The 21,900-nt window shown below is 51.7% G+C and overlaps 1 protein-coding gene across 1 annotated transcript; it reads left to right on the forward strand.

Annotated features, from left to right (window-relative positions):
• The first annotated feature begins 767 nt into the window (after positions 1-767).
• Positions 768-17,050, forward strand: Vps18 (VPS18 core subunit of CORVET and HOPS complexes). Its single transcript, XM_052724543.1, has 5 exons — positions 768-1,152; positions 2,209-2,350; positions 10,334-10,425; positions 10,544-12,414; positions 15,821-17,050. The coding sequence occupies exons 1-5, from the start codon at positions 1,062-1,064 to the stop codon at positions 16,544-16,546; spliced, it is 2,922 nt and encodes a 973-aa protein (XP_052580503.1). The 5' UTR covers positions 768-1,061; the 3' UTR covers positions 16,547-17,050.
• Positions 17,051-21,900: the final 4,850 nt, after the last annotated feature.

Consider the following 21,900-nt stretch of genomic DNA (forward strand, 5'->3'; position numbering starts at 1 on the left):
TCATTCAATGGATCGAGTGCCCGGAAGCAGCCTGGCAGCCCACAGCTGTGCTTCCTTTCTCCTGGTGACTCTTGCTCCTCCCCAAGGAGACAGGTTACATCACCTGGCACAGGGCTTGCCCATTAACTCTATGGCTTTATCGGTTTCTTTCTTCCTGCTCTGTTTCCTTAGGGTCTCACCTTGTAGGCCAGGTTATCCTCCTTAGTATTCCTCCTGCCTCAGCCTTCCTAGTGCTGGAGATTAAATTTTGTGTGGTTTTCTTTTTGCGATGATACGAAAAATCCAGGTCTTACGCACGCTGGGCAACGGCTTTGCCACTAAGCCACACTTCTGACCCATCCAGCTTACTTTCTGGAAACTGGTGGGCCCCTGGGAGTGGAGGAAGGGAAGCGAAGACTGTTCTGCCTGTGCTTGTGAAGGTGGACGGAGACAGCAACTCGATTGAGAAACAGAAGGTAGTCAGTTAGTCGGGCAGATGCAGCGCGTCCGACCTTAGAGCCACAATCTGAGGAAGCCAAGTTTCGGGAGCCTAAGATCCGCCAAAGCCTGTTGCTGGACGCCGCAGGGAAGGCTCGGGCTGCCCTCTAGCGTCAGGATGCGGAACTGCAGCAGGGTCGCCCGCGAGGGCTCGAGTTGCTCCGGGCCCAGCGCTGGCTCCGCCCCCGCCGCCCCGAGTCTCCGACACGCCTCGCGGTGGAGGCTCCAGTGCACTCCGCTCCGGTTAATACTTGCTTCTGAGAATCCGGAAGCACGTCATAAGCACGCGTCACGGGGGCGGGAGTCAGCTGAGCTGCCTGGGCGAGGTTGTGATCACCTGGGATCTGCTAAGGGGAGCCTATAATCTCTTGGGACTAAATCTGGGGTGCAAAACTGCACCAGATTCTAGTGTGGTCTCCTCGATCTTCGCGTCCTATACTGCGAAAGCGAAAGGGCCTTAGAATTTTTAAAAAGAGTCTCGGGATCTGTCAGACGCTGGGGAGTCACAGCTTGCACATCCAGGACGACAGGGGTACCAGTTGTGACCCCCAGACCCTAGACCTAAGGCTCAGAGCTCGAACACTATGGCGTCCATCCTGGATGAGTATGAGGACTCATTGTCCCGCTCGGCCGTCTTGCAGACCGGTTGCCCTAGCGTGGGCATCCCCCATTCCGGTAAGTAAGAGGCCGCCACTGCCTCTTTCAATTCCGCTAGCTTTGTGGGGGAGTCCGGTTCAAGAGTTTGGGGCGTGCGTTCAGGATCTAAGCCCCAGGCCTCTCATAATCTCCAGCTTGTCAGTCATCGAAGTTTGAAAGAGCCCCAGGAGCAGCCGCGTGATCTAGGCCCTACCCCTAAGGTCCTTCAAAAGAGGGAACTGGGGCGCAGTTAAGGAAGTACTTGTCTTCCAGGCTGCAGTTTGACTTTTGGGAGAACTGAAAATAGGTTCCAGGCTTTCCCTGGTGTCTGGTTCTGTGCGGTTTTTTTCCCCACCAGACTTTTTTTCGTGGAAACAAAGGGTGGGAATGAACACAGAACTTGGTGGAATGTGAATGTTATTGAAGGAGGAGGTTCGATCGTAAAGGGAATTTTGTCACTGAACAGGAAAGATGGAGGTGATTGGCCTTGGGTAAAGCTGGCTGCAGTTTAGAGTGCGGGTGTCATTTCTAAGCAGAGTAGTGCAGCGTTGGCACAGTGTTGTGATAATACTCGCTGGACTATCGAGACAGCAGCTGCGATCTGCGAACAGTACTGATGAGAACTGTACTGATGGGATCGAGTCTCCAGAACTCTACATATTGTGGAGACTCACTGAGCCATGTCCCTGTGTGGACGGGGAGGAAGGGACAACTTTTGTTTTCTTGGGATTGGTAGGCAAAACGCTAACAAGAGAGAATGCCCAAACCATCTCCCCCATACCAAACCACCCCCCAGTTACCGCTGGCAACAAGCACGTCCTGATACAGCCTCATCTCAGGTTCAGAGAACCAATCCTTCACTACGTCACAAGTGTGAGAAAAGCCAGGACCCTTAGTATAAAGACAACCAGAAAACTAATGTTGATCTCTTCATTAACCAAGATCCAGTGGGCAGGAATATACTTGGGAAGTTGAAGAGTATACTTGGGAAGTTGGGAAGAGTCAGGTAACACTGTTGTTTCTTAGAGTTTTCTGGGCTGCCCCACCCCCCTTTCTCTGGATGCCACAATTGATTTCTTCACTCCAAACCTATAGGGTATGTAAATGCCCAGCTGGAGAAGGAAGTGCCCATCTTCACGAAGCAGCGGATTGACTTCACTCCATCAGAGCGTATCACCAGTCTTCTCGTTTCCTGTAATCAGCTCTGCATGAGCCTGGGCAAGGATACACTGCTCCGGTAATATACCTGGGGACTTTTAGCTGACGGGGTTCATTCTCCACACTCGACAAGTGAAACAATAGATGTTCAGGAGATACCCTGTTCCTTCCCAAAGAGAACCAACATAGTGGATGAAGACAGAGAGACCTACATTCAGATTCCAGCTAAACGTTCAGATCATCAGCTAATGGTCTTGAACAAGTCAGCTAATCTTTCTGGTCTTTCAACAGTTAAAGGTGGTCTCAGCCTCCAGAGTTAGCCATACAGATCATTGGAACTGTCTGGCGAATCCTGAACTATATCCACTAGCTGGAAAGTGTCACAGAATCGTTTATCATGTGGGATAAGCCACCTGGAAAAAAACAGTCAGACCTGTAATCCACAAAGACGAATCCCAGAATGAACAGTTGTTATAACAACTAGTGCTGGGAGTGTGGCTAGGTACCTGGCATCCCTGAGGCCCTGGGTTTGATTCCCAGCACTGTAAAATAAGATGTAAATGAGAAGGCCGGGGCTGGAGTTCGCTTAGGATGCATACTTATGGAGCATTCAGAGTCCTTGATTAGACACTCAGCATGGCTGAGACCAGGTGTGGTGGTGCACATCTGTAATTACATCTGTAATCACAATACTTGGGAGGTAGAGGCAGGAGGATCTGAAGTTCAAGGACATCCTTAGCTACATAGTGAATTTGAGGCCAGCCTGGACTATGGGAGACCCTGTTTCAAACCAACAGACTTCAGTGTGTGACACTCGCCTGTAGTCTCAGCACTAGGGAGGCTGATGACAGAGGGTTGGGAGCTTGTTCCAGGCTGCATAGTGAGACCCTATTTCAGAGAGCCAAGGAATAAACAAACACACAAACCCCTTATGCACTAATAGGATGACAGTTCAGAGTAAAGGGGAGGGTAAATAATACCCACAAGCAGTGCCCCCGGAAAGAACTTCAGGCATGAGGTCGGCCAGCAAAGTGCCTGCGTTGTAAGCAGGAGAACCCATGTAAAGAGCTGCAGTTGGCAGTGTGTGGAAATATGTAACCCAGCGCTGGAGTAGATCAGAGAGGTGAGTCCTGGGAGCCTGCAGGCAGGCCAGTATGGTCAAATTGGTGAGCTCCAGATTCAGTGGAAGACCCTCTCTCAAAAATAAAGTGGACTGGACTTTGGGGTTCCTAACACCCACATTGAAAATCTCACAGCTGCCTATGACTCTGGGTCTAGGTGATTCAGTGCCTCTTCTGATCTCTGTGAGCGCCTGTGCACACACACATGATTAAATAAAATGGATTTTATTATACACTATATATTTATTTATTGTACACTATTCTAGGTGTGGTTGCACATGCCTTTTATCCCGGCACTGGAATTAAGGACAGTTGTGAGCTGCCTTGTGGGTCCTGGGTCCTCGGCAAGAAGAAGTGCTCTTAACCATGAGCCATCTCCTAACCCCTCTAACATATATAACTTATACATTTTTAAAATTTTAAGTTATATTCACTAATTGATATTTTTCCTCCTCCTAATATGTGGGACCCAGGGATCAAACTCAGGCACCAGGCAGGGTGGCAAGTACCTTTATCTGCTGAATCATCTCACCAGCCCCAGAAATTTAAAAAATATATTTAAATGACATTTATTTATTTATTTATTCATGGATTGATTAATTGATTGACTGATTGTGTGGTGGGGGTAGGGCGTGCATATGCCATAGTGGAACGTGTGGAGAGCAAAGGACAGACTTTTACTATGTGGCTCCTAGGGTTCCAATTCATAAAATCAGAACTGGCAGCAAGTGCCCTTACCATTGGACCATCTCACTGGTCCTTGAAAATAATTTTAACCTCTGAGCAAAAGGAGTTAAAATAGGCCAGGGACAGTGGCACATGCCTTTAATCCCTACACTTGGAAGGCAGAAGCAGGCAGATCTCAGAGTTCAAGGCCAGCCTGGTCTACAAAGTGAGTTCTAGTACAGCCAGAGCTACAATAGAGAAACTCTCTCAAAAAATACAAAAAATTAAAATAAAAAACAAAAAGAAGTTAAAATAGTAATAAGATGCTTTAGGTACTTATTTGAACCAAGATCTTTGTTCACACCAGGAAAGCACTCCCATGCAGCCCCATCTCCATCACAGATCACTGTGGCTTTTTGTTTTGGAGACAGGGTCTCACATAGTTCAAGGCTATGACTCTCTAATCATCCTGTCTCCGTCTCTTAGGAACAGAATTACAGGTGTGTACCACCATGTCCGGCACCAAGAGGTGTTATTAAAACCCATCAGATTGGTGCAATTCAAATCTAGTAATAAACAGTGCTGGTAAAGCTACAGGGGCATGGACTGCCGTGTGTGACACACTTGAGGCCCTAGGTCAAACAGCTGCCACATACAGTGGCACAGCTGTAAATTGCCGTCATCTTTTGAAAAGGTAAGCAGGCAGTGTCTTAAAAGTGAAAACATCTGGACTGGTAACTGACTTAACAGGATAGAGGGGACTGCTGCCAAGCCTGACTGCCTTAGATTCCTCAGACCCTCAGACCCACGTGGGAGAAGGAGAGAACTGGTTCCTGCAAGTTACTCTCTACTCTCAACACCATGCGCACATATACACATACACACATGCACACACAGTTCAGTTTTTTTTTTTTTTTTGACAGTAACAAAAACATCAACGTTTAATCCCCCCACCAAACATTGACACTAGGCTGATTTCCCATATGACATTATTTTCTACTATAAGCCAAGACAGAGATACAAACAGCCCATGGAATGAGAGCAGCGCTACATTGTTAGAAAGGAGGGAATTAAACAAAAGCAAACCCTCTTCCCCAGTCACCTCCCCACAGAGGAAGACCCGCCTTCTCCATCCTGCCAGACCATGTAGTGTGGTCAGTTGTGGGAGTAACCAGAAAAGAATCCTAAAAATATTGTAGATTTTTATATCTCCCTAGTAGAAACATTAAACTGTCTTTCAAGGTTCCAAACTGGCATTGCATAGACCAATTTCAGTTGTTTTTATAAAGAAACTAGCAGGACAGTGGTGATACATGCCTTTAATCCCAGTACTCAGGAGGCAGAGGCAAGCAGATTTGAGTTTGAGGCCAGCCTGGTCTACAGAGTTAGTTCCAGAGCAGCTCAGGTATACAGAGAAACCTTGTCTCAAAAACAAACAAAAAAATTACCTAATAGGGCATGATGGCACATGCTTATAATCCCAACATTTAGTAAGGCCGGAGGGTCTCAACTAGGCTAGCCTGGGTTACACAGCGAGACCCTGATTCAAAAAAAAAAAAAAAAGAGAAGAAAAAAAAAACTTTAAAAATAAAGTGGTGACACATGCCTTTAATCCTAGCACTTGGGAGACAGGTGGATTTCTGTGAGTTCGAGGCCAGCCTGGTCTACAGAATGAGTTCCAGGACAGGCTCCAAAGCTATAGAGAAACCCTGTCTCAAAAAAAAATAAATAAATAAATAAAATAAAATAAATCTATGAATTAGATTCAGTCATAATTTAAGTGAATATAAATAAAAAGAAAAGTAGCCATTTGAAGGGGTACTGACTCATGAATATCGATCATTGCATCATTTGTGGTAAGAAAAATGGCCTGAGCTAAATGTCCATTGACAAGGAAATAGTGACTAAATTGTAATTCAGCTGTAAAGTGGAATGCCGGGCAATTATTAAGAACAACGAGGGCCTGAGACATAGCTAAGCCAGTAAAGGTGCTTGCTGCCAACCTCACAGCCTGTACCTGTGTACATGGACCTGTGCACACGGTCTGCCAACCTCACAGCCTGTACCTGTGTACATGGACCTGTGCACACGGTCTGCCAACCTCACAGCCTGTACCTGTATACACGGACCTGTGCACACGGTGGAGACAAGAACTGACTCCACTCTAACTTGCACACATGTGCAGGAGTATGCACGTGCACCTCCCCGACACTAAGTTAATGAGTGCAATAAAAAATTAAAAGCAAAGCTGGGCATGTTGGCACACACCTTTAATCCCAGCACTCAGGAGGCAGAGGCCAGCCTGGTCTCTAGAGTGAGTTCCAGGACAGCCAGGGAGGGCTACACAGAGAAACCTGTCTTGGGGGAAAAGAAAGAAAGAAAGCTTTATCTATTGGTTACTAAAAACTGTTCAAAAAGTATCATTAATTGAGAAAATCAAGTTACAAATAGCAGTGTGAAGGTGTTTTTGTAATAAAAGCAACATAACAACCCTTATTTATTTGTTTGTTTGTTTGTTTGTTGTGTGTGTGTGTGTGTGTATGTGTATGCATGTGTCTGTGTGTGTTGGTTTTCCAAGACAAGATTTTTCTATATAATAGTTAGTCCTGGCTGTCCTGGAACTCTTTCTGTAGACCAGGCTGACCTCAGACTCAGAGATCCTCGTGCTGGGATTAAAGACGTGCACCACCACCGCCTGGCTAGCAACCCTATTTATGTTGTGAGCATGAAAAGATGTTTACGGGCTGGAGAGATGGCTCAGAGGTTAAGAGCATTGGCTACTCTTTCAGAGGTCCTAAGTTCAATTCCCAGCAACCCTATGTGTGCCTGAGGGGGACAGAAGAGGGTGTCAGATCCTCTAGGAACCACACTTGGGTCCTCTGGAAGAGCTACAAATACTTTTAACTGCTTGACCATCTCTCTCTACCTACAATATGAAGAGATTTTTGTTTTTGTATTTTTATATAATTTTTTATTTTAAAAATTTTTCTTTCCTTTTACATACCAACCCCTGTTTCCCCTCCCTCCTCTTCTCCTGCTCCCCGCTACCTACCCCTATCCCAGCCCCATCCCCTCCTCATAGAGGGCAAGGCCTTCCTTGGATAGTCAACACAGGCTGTCATATCATGTTGGGGACGGACCTAGCCCCTCCCCCCTGCATCAAGGCTGAGTAAGGCATCGCACCATAGGGAATGGGCTCTAAAAGGCCAGTTCGTGTACCTGGGATAAGTCCTGGTCCCATTGCCAGGGGACCCACAAGCACATCAAACCACACAACTCACTCACATTGAGAGGGCCTAGTTTGGTCCCATGCAGGCTCCCCAGCTGTCAGTCCAGAGTCTGTGAGCTCCCATTAGCTTGGGTCAGCTGTTTGGTTTTTTCCCATCATGATTCTGACCCGCCTTGCTCTTACAACCCCTTCTCCCTCTCTTCAACTGGACTGCAGGATCTTGGCCAAGGGCTTGGCTGTGGGTCTCTGCATCTGCTTCCATCAGTTACTGGATGTAGGTTCTATGATGACAATTAGCGTAGACACCAATCTGAGGGCAGGAGAAGGCTAGGTCAAGCACCCTCTCCACCATTGCTACGGGTCTTAGCTGGGGACAATCTTGTGAGTTCCTGGGGTTTTCTCTAGCTGCAGCTTTCTTCCCATCCCCTTCATGGTACACTCTGTGAAGATGTCTCTTTCGTTGCTCTCATTCCCCGTTTCTCCCCCATGTTCCCACCTCCCATCCCGTCCACTCTATTTCCTCCCTCTCAGTTTACCCAGGAGATCTTAACCCTTTCCCCTTCCCAGGGCGGTCCATGTGTGTCCCTCTTAGTGGCCTCCTCTTTACCTAGCTTCTCTGGGATGAAGAGATTTTTAAGGGTGATTTATTTCATATCTGTATTTTTTTTTTTTTTTAAGTGGTTCATGGGGCTGGAGAGATGGCTCAGAGGTTAAGAGCACTGGCTGCTAGAAGTCCTGAGTTCAATTCCCAGCAACCACATGGCTCACAACCATCTGTAATGAGACCTGATGCCCTCTTGTGGCATGCAGATAGAACACTGTATACATAATAAATAAATCTTTTTTTTAAGTTTACTTTTTTCAGTTGGGAATGACTAGGATTTGAGAAGAAAACCATTGAATTGTTACTTATATGTCTTTGTATTGATTCTTTAGTAAGACTAAACATAATTTTGAAATCATCCTTTTTTATTTGGGTGTGAGGAGCACACAGTCAGAGGACAGCCTTCAGAGGTTAGCACTCTCTCTACCTTGTGGGTCCCAGGGATGAAACTCCTCTGGTCGTCAGGCCTGGCGGCAGGTGCCTTTACCCCACTGAGCCATCTCACTGGGCGCCTTTGGGAAGAACTTTCAAAGGAACCATTTCAGACACATGACACCTTCCAAAGGTCCAGTGACGGCTGAGACCAGGTTAAACGCAGGGTTCGGTGCTTGGCGCTTAGAAAGCGCCTCGTCACTGTCCGCCTATCATAGTTCCTCTCGTACCTCAGCACTCATTAGTTTTTCAGACAGGGTTTCTCTGTGTAACCTGCCTTGGCTGTCCTGGAATGCTCCCTCTGTAGACCAGGCTGGCCTCAAACTCACAGAGATCCGCCTGTCTCTGGTTCCCGAGCGCTGGGATTAAAGGCAGGCACCACCACCACCCAGCATGAGCATTCTTTTTAATATTAATTTTACTATTTTTAAGTAGTACTGTGTGGATATGTGCAAGTGAGTATAGGCACCAATGGAGGCTGGGGCATCAGATACCCTAGGGTTGGAGTTATGAGTCATGGGTGCTGGGAACTGAACTCTTGTCCTATGCCTGAGAAGTACATGCTCCCAACTGATAAATGATCTCTCCTGCTCAGGCTGAGGGTTTTTTTCTTTTCTTTTCTTTTGTTTGTTGGGGGTTTTCAAGACAGAATTTCCCCCTGGCTGTCCTGGAATGGAACTCTCTTTGTAGACCAGGCTGACCTTGAACTCACAGAGATCTACCTGCCCCTGCCTCTGGCTAGGCTGAGGATTTTTTAAAGAAAAACGATTTATTTATTATGTATACAGTGTTCTGTCTGCATGTTAGCCTGCAGGCCAGCAGAGGGCACCAGATCTCATTATAGGCCCACCATGTGGTTGCTAGGAATTGAACTCAGGACCTCTGGAAGAGCAGCCAGTACTTTTAACCTCTGAGCCATCTTCCAGCCCCCAAAGCTGAGGGTTCTTGAGTAGGATTCTGTATACAGTTTACAGTTCTTGAGATTGTATTAAAAATCTTTTGGGAAGCCAGGTGGTGGTGGTGCACACCTTTGATCCCAGCACTTGGGAGGCAGAGCCAGGCGGATCTCTGTGAGTTCGAGGCCAGCCTAGTCTACAGAGTGAGATCCAGGACAGGCACCAAAACTACACAGAGAAACTCTGTCTCAAAAAAAAAAAAAAAGAGAAAAATTTTGGAGTTGGAGAGGTGGCTTAGTGGTCAAGAGTCTCACTGCTCCTCCAGAGGACCTGAGTTCCATTTCTGAGCACATGTCAGGCAGTGTACAGCCTCCTGTGACTCTAGATTCAGGAAACCTGACTCCTGCTGACCTCTGCAGGAACCCGCACACACGTGGCATTCATTCGCATAGGTACATACACATAAGAAATAAATCACCAGGCAGTGGTGGCGCACACCTTTAATCCCAGCACTCAGGATGCAGAGGCAGGTGGATCTCTGTGAGTTCAAGGCCAGCCTGGCCTATAGAGCTAGTTCCAGGACAGCCAAGGCTACACAGAGAAACGCTGTCTCAAAAAACAAACAAAAGAAGCCGGGTGGTGGTGGCGCACGCCTTTAATCCCAGCACTCAGGAGGCAGAGGCAGGCGGATCTCTGTGAGTTCGAGGCCAGCCTGGGCTACCAAGTGAGTTCCAGGAGAGGCGCAAAGCTACACAGAGGAACCCTGTCTCGAAAAACAAAACAAAAAAGAATCTTTTGTGTCTATGTAGCCTTAGACATTCAAGTCTGTGATCTAAAAAGGAACTTCCCAGGTGCTGGAGGATGGCTCAGTGGTTAAGAGAACTTACCGCTCATGCAGAGGACCTGGGTTAGATTCCCAGTACCCACATGGCAATGCACAACTGTCTGTAACTCCAGTAATTCCAGGGAATCCAATACCTTCTTCTGACTTCCATGGGTTCCTGCATACACTTACATATGTTCATGCACAACACGTACAGGTTAAATAAATAATGTAAATATTTTAAGAAGGGGACTTCCCTTGAGAGTAACACTGTGACTCTCACCTTTACAGCATTGATTTGGGCAAGGCAAGTGAACCCAACCGCGTGGAACTGGGGCGCAAGGATGACGCCAAAGTTCACAAGATGTTCCTGGACCACACTGGTAAGTGCTGTTGGAGATCCGAGGAGGGCTCCTGTGAGAGTTCAGGCCTGGATGGGTGGGGTCTGAATAGGGAGGAAGACACAGTATCCGCTCAGGTGCCATGTTCCTCCCACTCCAGGCTCTCACCTGCTGGTTGCTCTGAGTAGCACCGAGGTCCTCTATATGAACCGCAACGGGCAGAAGGTCCGGCCCCTGGCACGCTGGAAGGGGCAGCTGGTGGAGAGCGTCGGCTGGAACAAAGCGCTGGGCAATGAGAGCAGCACCGGCCCCATCCTGGTCGGCACAGCTCAAGGACAGATCTTTGAAGCAGAGCTCTCAGCCAGCGAAGGTGGCCTCTTTGGCCCCGCCCCGGATCTCTACTTCCGTCCACTGTACGTGTTAAATGAAGAAGGAGGCCCGGCACCCGTGTGCTCCCTCGAGGCCGAGCGTGGCCCTGATGGGCGAGGCTTTGTCATTGCTACCACTCGACAGCGCCTCTTCCAGTTCATAGGGCGAGCCATAGAGGACGCCGAAGCCCAGGGCTTCTCGGGGCTCTTTGCTGCCTACACAGACCACCCGCCCCCGTTCCGTGAGTTTCCTAGCAATCTGGGGTATAGCGAGTTGGCTTTCTACACCCCCAAGTTACGCTCTGCGCCTCGTGCCTTCGCCTGGATGATGGGTGACGGCGTGCTCTATGGCTCGCTGGACTGCGGCCGTCCCGACTCCCTGCTGAGCGAGGAGCGCGTGTGGGAGTATCCAGCGGGCGTCGGTCCTGGAGCCAGCCCACCGCTGGCCATCGTCTTGACCCAGTTTCATTTCCTGCTGCTGCTGGCCGACCGGGTGGAGGCTGTGTGTACGCTGACCGGGCAGGTGGTGCTGCGGGATCACTTCCTGGAGAAGTTTGGACCACTGAGGCACATGGTGAAGGACTCGTCCACGGGTCACCTGTGGGCCTACACTGAGCGCGCAGTCTTCCGATACCATGTGCAGCGGGAGGCTCGGGACGTCTGGCGCACGTACCTGGACATGAACCGCTTCGACCTGGCCAAGGAGTATTGTCGAGAGAGGCCCGACTGCCTGGACACAGTCCTGGCCCGGGAGGCCGACTTCTGCTTTCGCCAGCACCGCTACCTGGAGAGCGCCCGCTGCTACGCGCTGACCCAGAGCTACTTTGAGGAGATTGCCCTCAAGTTTTTGGAGGCCCGGCAAGAGGAGGCGCTGGCCGAGTTTCTGCAGCGGAAACTGGCCGGCTTGAAGCCAACTGAGCGTACCCAGGCCACACTGCTGACCACTTGGCTGACGGAGCTCTACCTGAGCCGGCTTGGTACCCTGCAGGGTGACCCAGATGCTCTGAATCTCTACCGGGATACGCGGGAGTGCTTCCGCACCTTTCTCAGTAGCCCCCGGCACAAGGAGTGGCTCTTTGCCAGCCGGGCCTCCATCCATGAGCTGCTCGCCAGCCATGGGGACACGGAGCACATGGTGTACTTCGCAGTCATCATGCAGGACTACGAACGGGTGGTGGCGTACCACTGCCAGCATGAGGCCTATGAGGAGGCCCTGGCCGTCCTTGCCCGCCACCGTGACCCCCAGCTCTTCTACAAATTCTCACCCATCCTCATCCGACATATCCCCCGGCAGCTAGTAGATGCCTGGATTGAGATGGGCAGCCGGCTGGATGCTCGGCAGCTCATCCCTGCCCTGGTGAACTATAGCCAGGGGGGGGAGGCTCAGCAGGTGAGCCAGGCCATCCGCTATATGGAATTCTGCGTGAATGTGCTTGGTGAGACGGAGCAGGCCATTCACAACTACCTGCTGTCACTGTATGCCCGAGGCCAGCCAGCCTCGCTGCTGGCCTACCTGGAGCAAGCTGGAGCCAGCCCGCACCGTGTGCATTACGATCTCAAATATGCGCTTCGACTCTGTGCTGAGCACGGTCACCACCGCGCTTGTGTCCATGTCTATAAGGTGTTGGAGCTGTACGAGGAAGCTGTGGACCTGGCCCTGCAGGTAAATCTTGACCTCCTCCAGGAGAGGGACCTGGAGAGAAGTAAACCTAAAGAGGCAGAAAGGTTCGGGGAGGTAAGGCTAGCTCTTGCTGGCTTCTCGGGCAGAGAAATGCTGTAGTATAGAGGTTGAAAACTCAGACTAAAAACTGAGTTTGAGGTGTGTGCTTGTTGCCTGTAATCCCAGCACTTGGGAGGTTAAGGCAGAAGGATCATGAGTTGGAGGCCAGTTTAGGCTACACAGTGAGTGCCTGTTTTTTTGCTTTGTTTTGTTTTGTTTTTCAAGGTAGGGCTTCTCTGTGTAGCCCTGGATGTCCCGGAACTCACTCTGTAAACCAGGCTGGTTTTGAACTCGCAGAGATCACCTGTTCTGCCTCCCAAGTGCTGGGATTAAAGGCATGTACCGCTACCACCCAGCATGCATTGGTATTTTGCCTGAGTGTATGTCTGAGTGAGGGTACCATATCCCCTGGAACTGGAGTTACAGTCTCGAGCTGTCATGCAGGTGCTGGGAATTGAATCTTAGTCCTCTGGAAGAGCAGCCAGTGCTCTTAACCGCTGAAGCCATCTCTCCCGACCCCAAGTGAGTCCCCATCTTTGAAAAAAAAAAAAAAAAAAAAGGCAAGGGAAGGGGAAGGAAAAAAGAACACACACTAGGACATCAGGGTTTGAATTCTCACTTTGTCGTCTTGCTGTGTGACGTGGGGCTGCTTTCTGAACCCTTCTGTGCCTTAGATTACCCGTTAAGTGGTGGTAATGAGGCAGCAGGGTGGCTGGGCAGGTGAAAGCACTGGATGTACAGACTTGATAGCCTGGGTTCCCCCCACAGAGCCCCTGGTGGGAGGAGAGGACTGACGCCAGAAGTGTCCTCTGACCTGCACACGTGCACTCTGACACACACACCTACCCTCCTTCCATAATTGCAATCAAAGAGTTTGTGAAGGTAATGAAATGTCAGGAGTAGTTTTGTTTTGTTTTGTTTTGTTTTTTGAGACAAACCTGTGGAGACAAATCTGTGTAGCCCTGGCTGTTCTGTAACTTGCTCTGTAGACTAGGCTAGCCTTAAACTCAGATCCACCTGCATCTTGAATGCTGGGATTAAAGGTGTGCACCACCACTGCTACCACCCGGCTAAGAGTATTTTTTTTTTAACCTAATGATATGAATTAGTACTGTATAAATAAAGCATTCAGGAGCTGATTATAGTGGCTATACAGTGAGTTCTGGGCCAGCCTGGGCTACATAGTGAGCAACTCCTGTCTCAAAAAGAAAAAAAAAATCAAGCAGCATGGGCTAGAGAGATGGTTCAGAGGTTAAGAGCAGTTGCTACTCTTGCAGAGGACCTGGGTTCAGTTCCCAGCACCTACATGGTGGTTCACAACCATCTGTAACTCCAATTCAAGGGATCTGATGGCCTCTCCTGGCCGCCACAGGCACCGATAAATAAATAAACTAAGCACTCATAAGCAGGTGGTGACCGATGCACAGATTAGCAGAAGGAGAAGAAACTAAGTTACGTCTCTCAAATCCTGAACGCTTGCAAGGAAGGAATGTTTGCTTATTTGTTGGTGTGTGTGTGCAGGTGCACGTGTAGAAGCCAGAGGAGGTCATCTGCTGGTCTCACCCATCATTCTCTGCTTTATTCCTTTGAGTCAGGGTCTCTCTCTGAACCTGGAGGGTCTGGGTTTGGGCTACACTGATAGCCCTCAAACCCCATCGACCTTCCTGTCTCCACTCCCACAACTCTGGGGTTGCAGGCCTGTGCAAGACCACACCCAGCTTGTTATATGGTTGCTGGGATCTGAACAGAGCCATCTTCCCGGCCTATTTGGGTTTTTGAAACAGAGTCTCACTCTATTGGTGTCATTATGTACCCCAAACTGATCTGGAAATCACCGCGCAGCCCAGGCTGGCCTCAAGCTGAGCCTTAGCCCAGGATTTGGAATACTGCAACAGGAGCTCAAATAGTTCCCCATGTGACGTGTTTTGCTTTTTGAGACAGGGTCTCCCAGAGCCCAGGCTGGCTTCAGACTCCGCAGCACTCCTGTCTCCACCTCCTGGGTGCTGGGGTGTGGGTGTGCAACACCATGCTCTGTTCCACCTCCTGAGTGCTGGAGTGTGGGTGTGCAACACCGTGCTCTGTCTCCACCTCCTGAGTGCTGGAGTGTGGGTGTGCAACACTGTGCTCTATCTCCACCTCCTGTGTGCTGGGGTGTGGGTGTGCAACACCATCTCTGTCTCCACCTCCTGAGTGCTGGAGTGTGGGTGTACAACACTATCTCTGTCTCCACCTCCTGAGTGTTAGGGTGTGGGTGTGCAACACCATCTCTGTCTCTACCTCCTGGGTGCTGAGGTGTGGGTGTGCAACAGCATCTCTGTTCCACCTCCTGTGTGCTGGGGTGTGGGTATGCAACACCATCTCTGTCTCTACCTCCTGGGTGCTGAGGTGTGGGTGTGCAACAGCATCTCTGTTCCACCTCCTGAGTGCTGGAGTGTGGGTGTGTAACACCATCTCTGTTCCACCTCCTGGGTGCTGGGGTGTGGGTGTGCAACACCATCTCTGTTCCACCTCCTGGGTGCTGGAGTGTGGGTGTGCAACACCATGCTCTGTTCCGCCTCCTGAATGCTGGGGTGTGGGTGTGCAACACCATCTCTGTTCCACCTCCTGAGTGCTGGGGTGTGGGTGTGTAACACCATCTCTGTTCCACCTCCTGAGTGCTGGGATGTGGGTGTGCAACACCATCTCTGTCTCCACCTCCTGAGTGCTGGGGTGTGGGTGTGTAACACCATCTCTGTCTCCACCTCCTGGGTGCTGGGATGTGGGTGTGTAACACCATCTCTGTCTCCACCTCCTGGGTGCTGGGGTGTGGGTGTGTAACACTGTGCTCTGTCTCTACCTCCTGAGTGCTGGAGTGTGGGTGTGCAACACTGTGCTCTATCTCCACCTCCTGTGTGCTGGGGTGTGGGTGTGCAACACCATCTCTGTTCCATCTCCTGAGTGCTGGAGTGTGGGTGTGCAACACTATGCTCTGTTCCGCCTCCTGAATGCTGGGATGTGGGTGTGCAACACCATCTCTGTCTCCACCTCCTGGGTGCTGGGGTGTGGGTGTGCAACACCATCTCTGTCTCCACCTCCTGGGTGCTGGGGTGTGGGTGTGCAACACCATGCTTTGGGCATTTCCAGCTGATCATTCAATTCACTAACGGGAGGCCTGCCAGCAAACATAGCCTTGCCATAGCTGTGACAGAACAGACGATATAGATCTCTGTTGGGCCTCTTGCCACCTGGAGCGCGGAGAATCCTGCTTGTGCCCTCTCCTCAGGCCCGGTTTTATGGGACCATCTGTCTTTCCGGTGGTCTGATCCTGGGTGGGGAGTGGCTGGACCTGACACCCCTGGTCTCTCCACAGGTGGACGTGGACCTGGCCAAGCAGTGTGCGGACCTGCCAGAGGAGGACGAGGAGCTGCGCAAAAAACTGTGGCTCAAGATCGCGCGGCACGTGGTCCAGGAGGAGGAGGACGTGCAGACCGCTATGGCCTGCCTGGCCAGCTGCCCCCTGCTCAAGATTGAGGATGTGCTGCCCTTCTTTCCTGACTTTGTCACAATCGACCACTTCAAGGAGGCCATCTGCAGTTCCCTGAAGGCCTACAACCACCACATCCAGGAGCTGCAGCGGGAGATGGAGGAAGCCACGGCCAGTGCCCAGCGTATCCGACGGGACTTGCAGGAGCTGCGGGGACGCTATGGCACTGTGGAGCCCCAGGACAAATGCTCCACCTGTGACTTCCCTCTGCTCAACCGACCCTTTTACCTGTTCCTCTGTGGCCACATGTTCCACGCTGACTGTCTCCTGCAGGCCGTGAGGCCCGGCCTTTCTGCCTGCAAGCAGGCCAAGCTTGAGGAGCTGCAGCGCAAGCTTGGGGCTGCGCCTCCCCCGACCAAAGGCTCTGTGAAGGCCAAAGAGTCGGAAGCTGGGGCTTCGGCTGGGGGGCCCAGCCGGGAACAGCTCAAGGCTGACCTAGATGAACTGGTGGCTGCTGAGTGTGTGTACTGTGGGGAGCTGATGATTCGCTCTGTTGACCGGCCCTTCATTGACCCCCAGCACTATAAGGAGGAACACCTCAGCTGGCTGTAGGAGGGTGTCCCCTTGTGGGTGGACAGGCAGGGATACAGCTACCCGACCCTCCTGAGAACGCCATACTCTGGTTGGTGTTCAGTCCTTGAGATCTCTGGGCCCGTGATTGTGGGGGGTGGGATCCAAGCTGCTGCCCCGAGGTTTCAGATCTGCCTTAGAGAGGTTCATCCCCCAGGCAGCCCGTGAGCCTGGAGAGGTCACATGATCCTTCCAGCCCCCTGCATCTAACAGCTCCTTTGTTCTTGCTATACCCTAACGTGTTCACCTGGACTGGGTAGTCCTCCTGTGTCCCTCCAGCCTCTGGGCCTCCAGCCCTCCCTCTTCTGTCGGAACTAGGCGTCCCAGGGCACTGGGGGAGAGGGCGGTATTGAGGGTAGGCGTGCTCATGTGGCCATGTGGAGATGTGTGTGAGTCTGGGGCGCCACCACTGTTGGGGGGTCCTGAGACTGAGGGTACACCAAGGCCACGCGGACGTGTGGAGAACATTAAATTGTCTGCGCTGTGGTGGTGGTTCTGGACTTGTCTTTATCATGATGCCGAACCTGACAGGACAGGATGCCAAGAAGGGCTGGGATGCCATAAGAAAGCCTCCTGCGTTAGTGTGGTGGCACACGCCTTTAATCCCAGCATTTAGAGGCAGAAGCAGGCAGATCTCTATTCCTTCAAGACCAGTCTGGTCTACATAGTAAGTTCTAGGCCAGCCAAGGCTACATAGTATGACCCTGTCTCAAATAAAGTTTAAAAAATAATAATAAAGTCCTCCCCTGGAAGCCTTCACACATGGTCCTTCACCTTGGGGTGAGACAGTCTTCCAGATTTTACTTCCTTGTTTCCCTCTATCTGATTATAAGGCCCAGTTAGGGTAACAGTCGCTCAGCCTAAATCATAACGCTATTCTCCCCTCTGGCCAGCAGGTGGCGCTGCTGCTCACAGAATTCCTCCAACTCTGGCACCTTGGGGCACTGATTTCTCACAGTCATATTAATGCCTCCTCAGCTATTCCCTTCCTAGTTGTAGGAATTTTCTAGAAGTCCCCACTGCCTGATCATAATTCTAAGCCATCAGTTGTTTTTCCCAGTGTATTTTATTAGCATATGTTGTATATAATGATGGATTGCTTGGGTCATAGTCACCTCCCCGCCTGTTGCTTGCTCTCCTCCTCCGCTCTCCCTGGTCCCCTTCCTTTTCATCACCAGCCCTCCCTCTTCTACTCTTAGATCTGTACTTGTGTGCGGGCGTGCACACGTGTGGGTGTAGTTCTGTGCCCGTGTCCCGTTGAGTGTCGTTAGGGCTGCTTACAGGATGGCGGGCACCTTACCACTGTTTACAGTACTAAGGGCGATGAGAAAATGCCTCTTCCTCCCCTATCAACCCTGTCTGTTTGTTTTCCCAGACAGGGTTTCTCTGTGTAGCCCTGGCTATCCCGGAACTCACTTTGTAGACCAGGCTGGCCTCAAACTCACCGAGAACCACCTGCCTCTGCCTCCTGGGATTAAAGGTGTGTACCACCACCTCCTAGCCCCCCATCAACCCTTAACTGAGCATAAATCCTCGGGAAGGGGTGGGACCCCGTGAGCCCCCAGGACAGTGTTAAGGACTGGGCCAATCCTGTGCAGATCTTGTATGGGTGTGAGCAGTACTCCCAGCCGCTGTGAGTTCAAGAGTGCCCAGAGGCAGTGCCCACCCCACCCCACCACCCCCACCCCCGCTTCCCCTGCTCTGTCTCTTCTGCGGTATTCTCTGAGCTGGGGAGGGGATAGCCTGCCGATGTCTCATATGGCATTAAGTCCCCATTCTCTCCAGTGACTCTTAACACATTCTATACTTTGCTTACTCCCCTGACAGGTTGGAGCTCTGCCAGCCTGTCCTTGGCTTTGCTATAGCTACTCTCAGGCTCTGTGGCATTTGATCTGTCTTCTCCTTATCTTGCTCCTGTGACTTTGCCTTGACTCACCCCCAGACAGCACTTTCTTAGTTGGGGCCTGAAGCTATATCCTGGGACATCCTGGAGTCGGGCCTTCCAGAGACAGCCTTTGCCCTCTGGACAGGTGTTCATAGTGCATTGTTTGGCTTGATGGACGGAACAAAATGAGTGTTCCTGTCCCTGTGCACAAGGCCAGCTGATCTGGCTTACAAATGTTCCTTCTCTCCTCCAATCTACTCCCAGCTCGGAAATCTCATCTAGTCCTTACCGGGTCTGGCTCTGCCAAGTTCCCTAACCCCTAGAACAACAGGACCTCCCATGGTCTCTGCCAGCTCAGTGACTCCCAAGGATCCTGTCTTCCAGAAGCAAGAGTCTGACAAGTGGGTAGAGGGTATCCTGTGTGTCTGGCGGGCACCGGAATCCTGTTGTCTTCCTAGGAGAATCTGGGAGAATTGTATCTCTTCTCCATGTGGCTTAAGGCTCTTTCACACGCAGATCATTCAGGAGGCATCAGAGAGGTTCCCTGTTCCACACAGTCAGTGGGTATTGAGTATAAAACCTTGGTTTCTCCACCCCCAAACGGATTCCTTACTTGTGGCTTAGATGAAACAGCTTGGAGCTGCAGTCTTTGTACACAATGGGTGCCTAATACATGTTAGTTAAACAAACACTGCCCCGATGCTCCCTTCTCCCAGAGGGTTTGGCTAAAGCAGCCTGGGACGCCCCTGCCCCTTCTGTCTTCTCCTAAAGAGGCCCATCTGGTCCTAAGCTGCTTCCTCTTTCCTGGGAAAAGGCCCCTGGCTTCCCTGGCACTGACAGAACGGGTTCCGGTGAGTCAGGGCAACGGGAAGCCACGGCTCTTAGATCCTTGGAAACTAAGCAAGGCTTGGACTGGAGAGAGAAGGCCCTCGGGGCTCTGCCCTAAGCCTGGGGAGGGGCCAAAGGCGGAGGGGAGGGAGTTGTGTGGGCAGGGGCCAAGATGAATGAGCCGCTTCTGGAGCCATCACTGGAAATAGGAGAAGTGGCCACAGGCAGTGACGCTGGGGCCAGGGCAGGAGGCCTGTAAACAAGGAAGCCACCTGGGGGAGATGCAGGGCGGCCGCTGGTCCTGGGGAGCAGGTGCTTCCTGAGGCCCGCCCTTGACAGGGCCCTAGGGGCCGCCTCGGCCAGTTGCCCTCTGGCACTAGGGGGCGCTATGGACGCGTCTGGACCGCACTGCTGTCTGCCAGAGCTCCTATGGAGTGTGGCTACTGGAGGGTGCGCCCACCCAGAGCCCTAGGCCCCCTGTGCAGCTGCCCCCCGTCCCATCCCCAAAGCACACTGGCCAAGGGCATTAGCCCAGACACTGAGAGCAAAGTGCTCACCCTGGCCGGCCCGGGTGTGAGCTCATTCCTCCGCGACTACTACAAATTCTCTGGTTCCTGCCCCTCCCCTGTAAGGCTCAGGTCTCAGGCCAGGCCCTGGCACCAACTCTGTTGGTTGCGAGGGGGCTCCGAGGCCACCAAGGCAGCTCCTGGCTGCCCTTGGCGCTGCTCCCCCCATCCCCTGGCGCCAGGGAAACAAAAGGTTAGGGGCCCAGAGGGACTTATCTGGCCCCACCACCATGGGGTGGGGGGAGGGGGCAAGAGGGGGCACACCTCCTCTCCACTCCCCCAGCACTACTGATTCTTCGAGACACTTTCACAGGCGGAAATTCCCAGAGGTCAGAGGAGGGAAACGGTTAATTCCTTTTATTCAATGGGCCCCCCCTCCACACCACCCCCTAACTTCCTCCCTCCACTTCCCGCCCCCCCCTGTGTGAACAGGAAGTGGAGAGGAAAAGGCTCTGAGCAGAGCAGCTGGGAGCAGGAGGCAGGGAGTGGGCAGCAGGCCTGGTGCCAGCCCTGCCCCTCGTGGTTGCTTGCCGGAGAGACAGAACAACCGTGGCTGGGTATAGAACTTGCAGCCTCACTGGAACGAGGCAGCTGAACTGGGGCAAAGCCCATTCTCTAAGCCCCCTTCCCCCAACCTGCTGCCAGGCCAGAAGCTACTGTCTGGAGAGTGCAAGCCATCCTTTGCCCAAACCCCAGCTGCCCTGGCCACTGTGGCCTCAGCCATGCTGCTGGGCTGGACATCCCGAGGCTGGAGGGCAACAAGCAATTCATGCCGCCTCCAGCCTGGCATTGGCTCCACCACTCAGCCCCTTGGCCCTGCCAGGTCTTTGAAGCTCAGTCCCAGCTTCCTGTTTGGGGCAGACTATGCCAAGGCCCCTCCCCCACCATTGTTTTGTAGAGACCATAGGTCCATCTGTTGCCCCCATGGTGGGGCCCCTAGGCAGTACCACACGGGAGCAGAACCACAAAAGACCCTGCTGGCAGCTTTTTCTCCTTGGGAGCAAGGCTGTCCCTGCAGCAGGTTGAGGATAAACAAACCCTCAGAAGCAGGCCTGGAGGGCCATGAGAGAGCAGGATGCCACTGAGTAGCAGCTCTGGTGCTTGGGCATCTCCAGCCTTCCGCTTCCTCCTGCACCTCAGCATGGAGATGATCTATAAGCCACCAGGAGAGGGGCAGCATTCTCCGCCTCAGATTCCAAACGGCAAGAGTGGCAGAGAGGCAGCCTTTGATAGAGGCGATTCCACTTTGCAGATGCCCACGTCTGGGTGACTTCCTTGCCCAAATAAGCTTGCCTTTGCTCAGTGTTTGCCTTGAAGTAAGCCTTGAAGTTGAGTAGCCAGTACCCATACCGTGATATCACAGGATGTCAAATGGCTCCAGGTCAGTGGCCAGCAACTGATGCCCACAGAGTCCAAGCCAGGGCAGAAAAAGAAAAAGGGTTACTAGTGTGACTCCCAGGAACGTGTTGCTGCTCCTGGTTCCCAGACTGCTGTGGTCAAAGGTCTGTTTGTGTTTCCCAGGCACACGGCAGGTGCCATATTATCTCTGCAGCTCACTCTTGCCCCTAACTCACTATCACAGACCAACCTCACAGTTCCAGGCTGGTTTTCCCCCTCACCTCTCCAGAGGGGTTAAAACCCAGAAGTGGTCTAGCCCACTTGTTTTACCACACCCCCAACCCAGAACTCATCCTGCTCCTGGCTGCAGAGGGCTGGAGCTCTGAGACCTTAGCTAGAGACCACAGAGTGTTATGGGAACTCTGCTTTCAAAGGGTTCTCTGCAACTGCACAACACCTGAAATGGATATGTGAGTGTCTAGTGGAAGCCAGGATGGGTGCCCATGCCTCCTATTCACCTGGCCTGGCCTCTCCTTCCCAACTCTAATGTGTATGAGATGCCAGGTTGCCAAGAATCTCGGTTTGAAACTACTGAGCTGCCACTCCTACATCCTGGTTTACAAAAATCTCTGAGGCTCTCATACTCATTTGCATCACCAGCCAAAAAGGCCGGAGCTGAAGGAGAGGGAGGTGACGTGGAAAGAGTGAGGATAAACCTC

Source organism: Peromyscus californicus, unplaced genomic scaffold (assembly GCF_007827085.1).
Source record: "Peromyscus californicus insignis strain IS unplaced genomic scaffold, ASM782708v3 Scaffold_7__1_contigs__length_154581171, whole genome shotgun sequence".
NCBI classification, from domain to species: domain Eukaryota; kingdom Metazoa; phylum Chordata; class Mammalia; order Rodentia; family Cricetidae; genus Peromyscus; species Peromyscus californicus.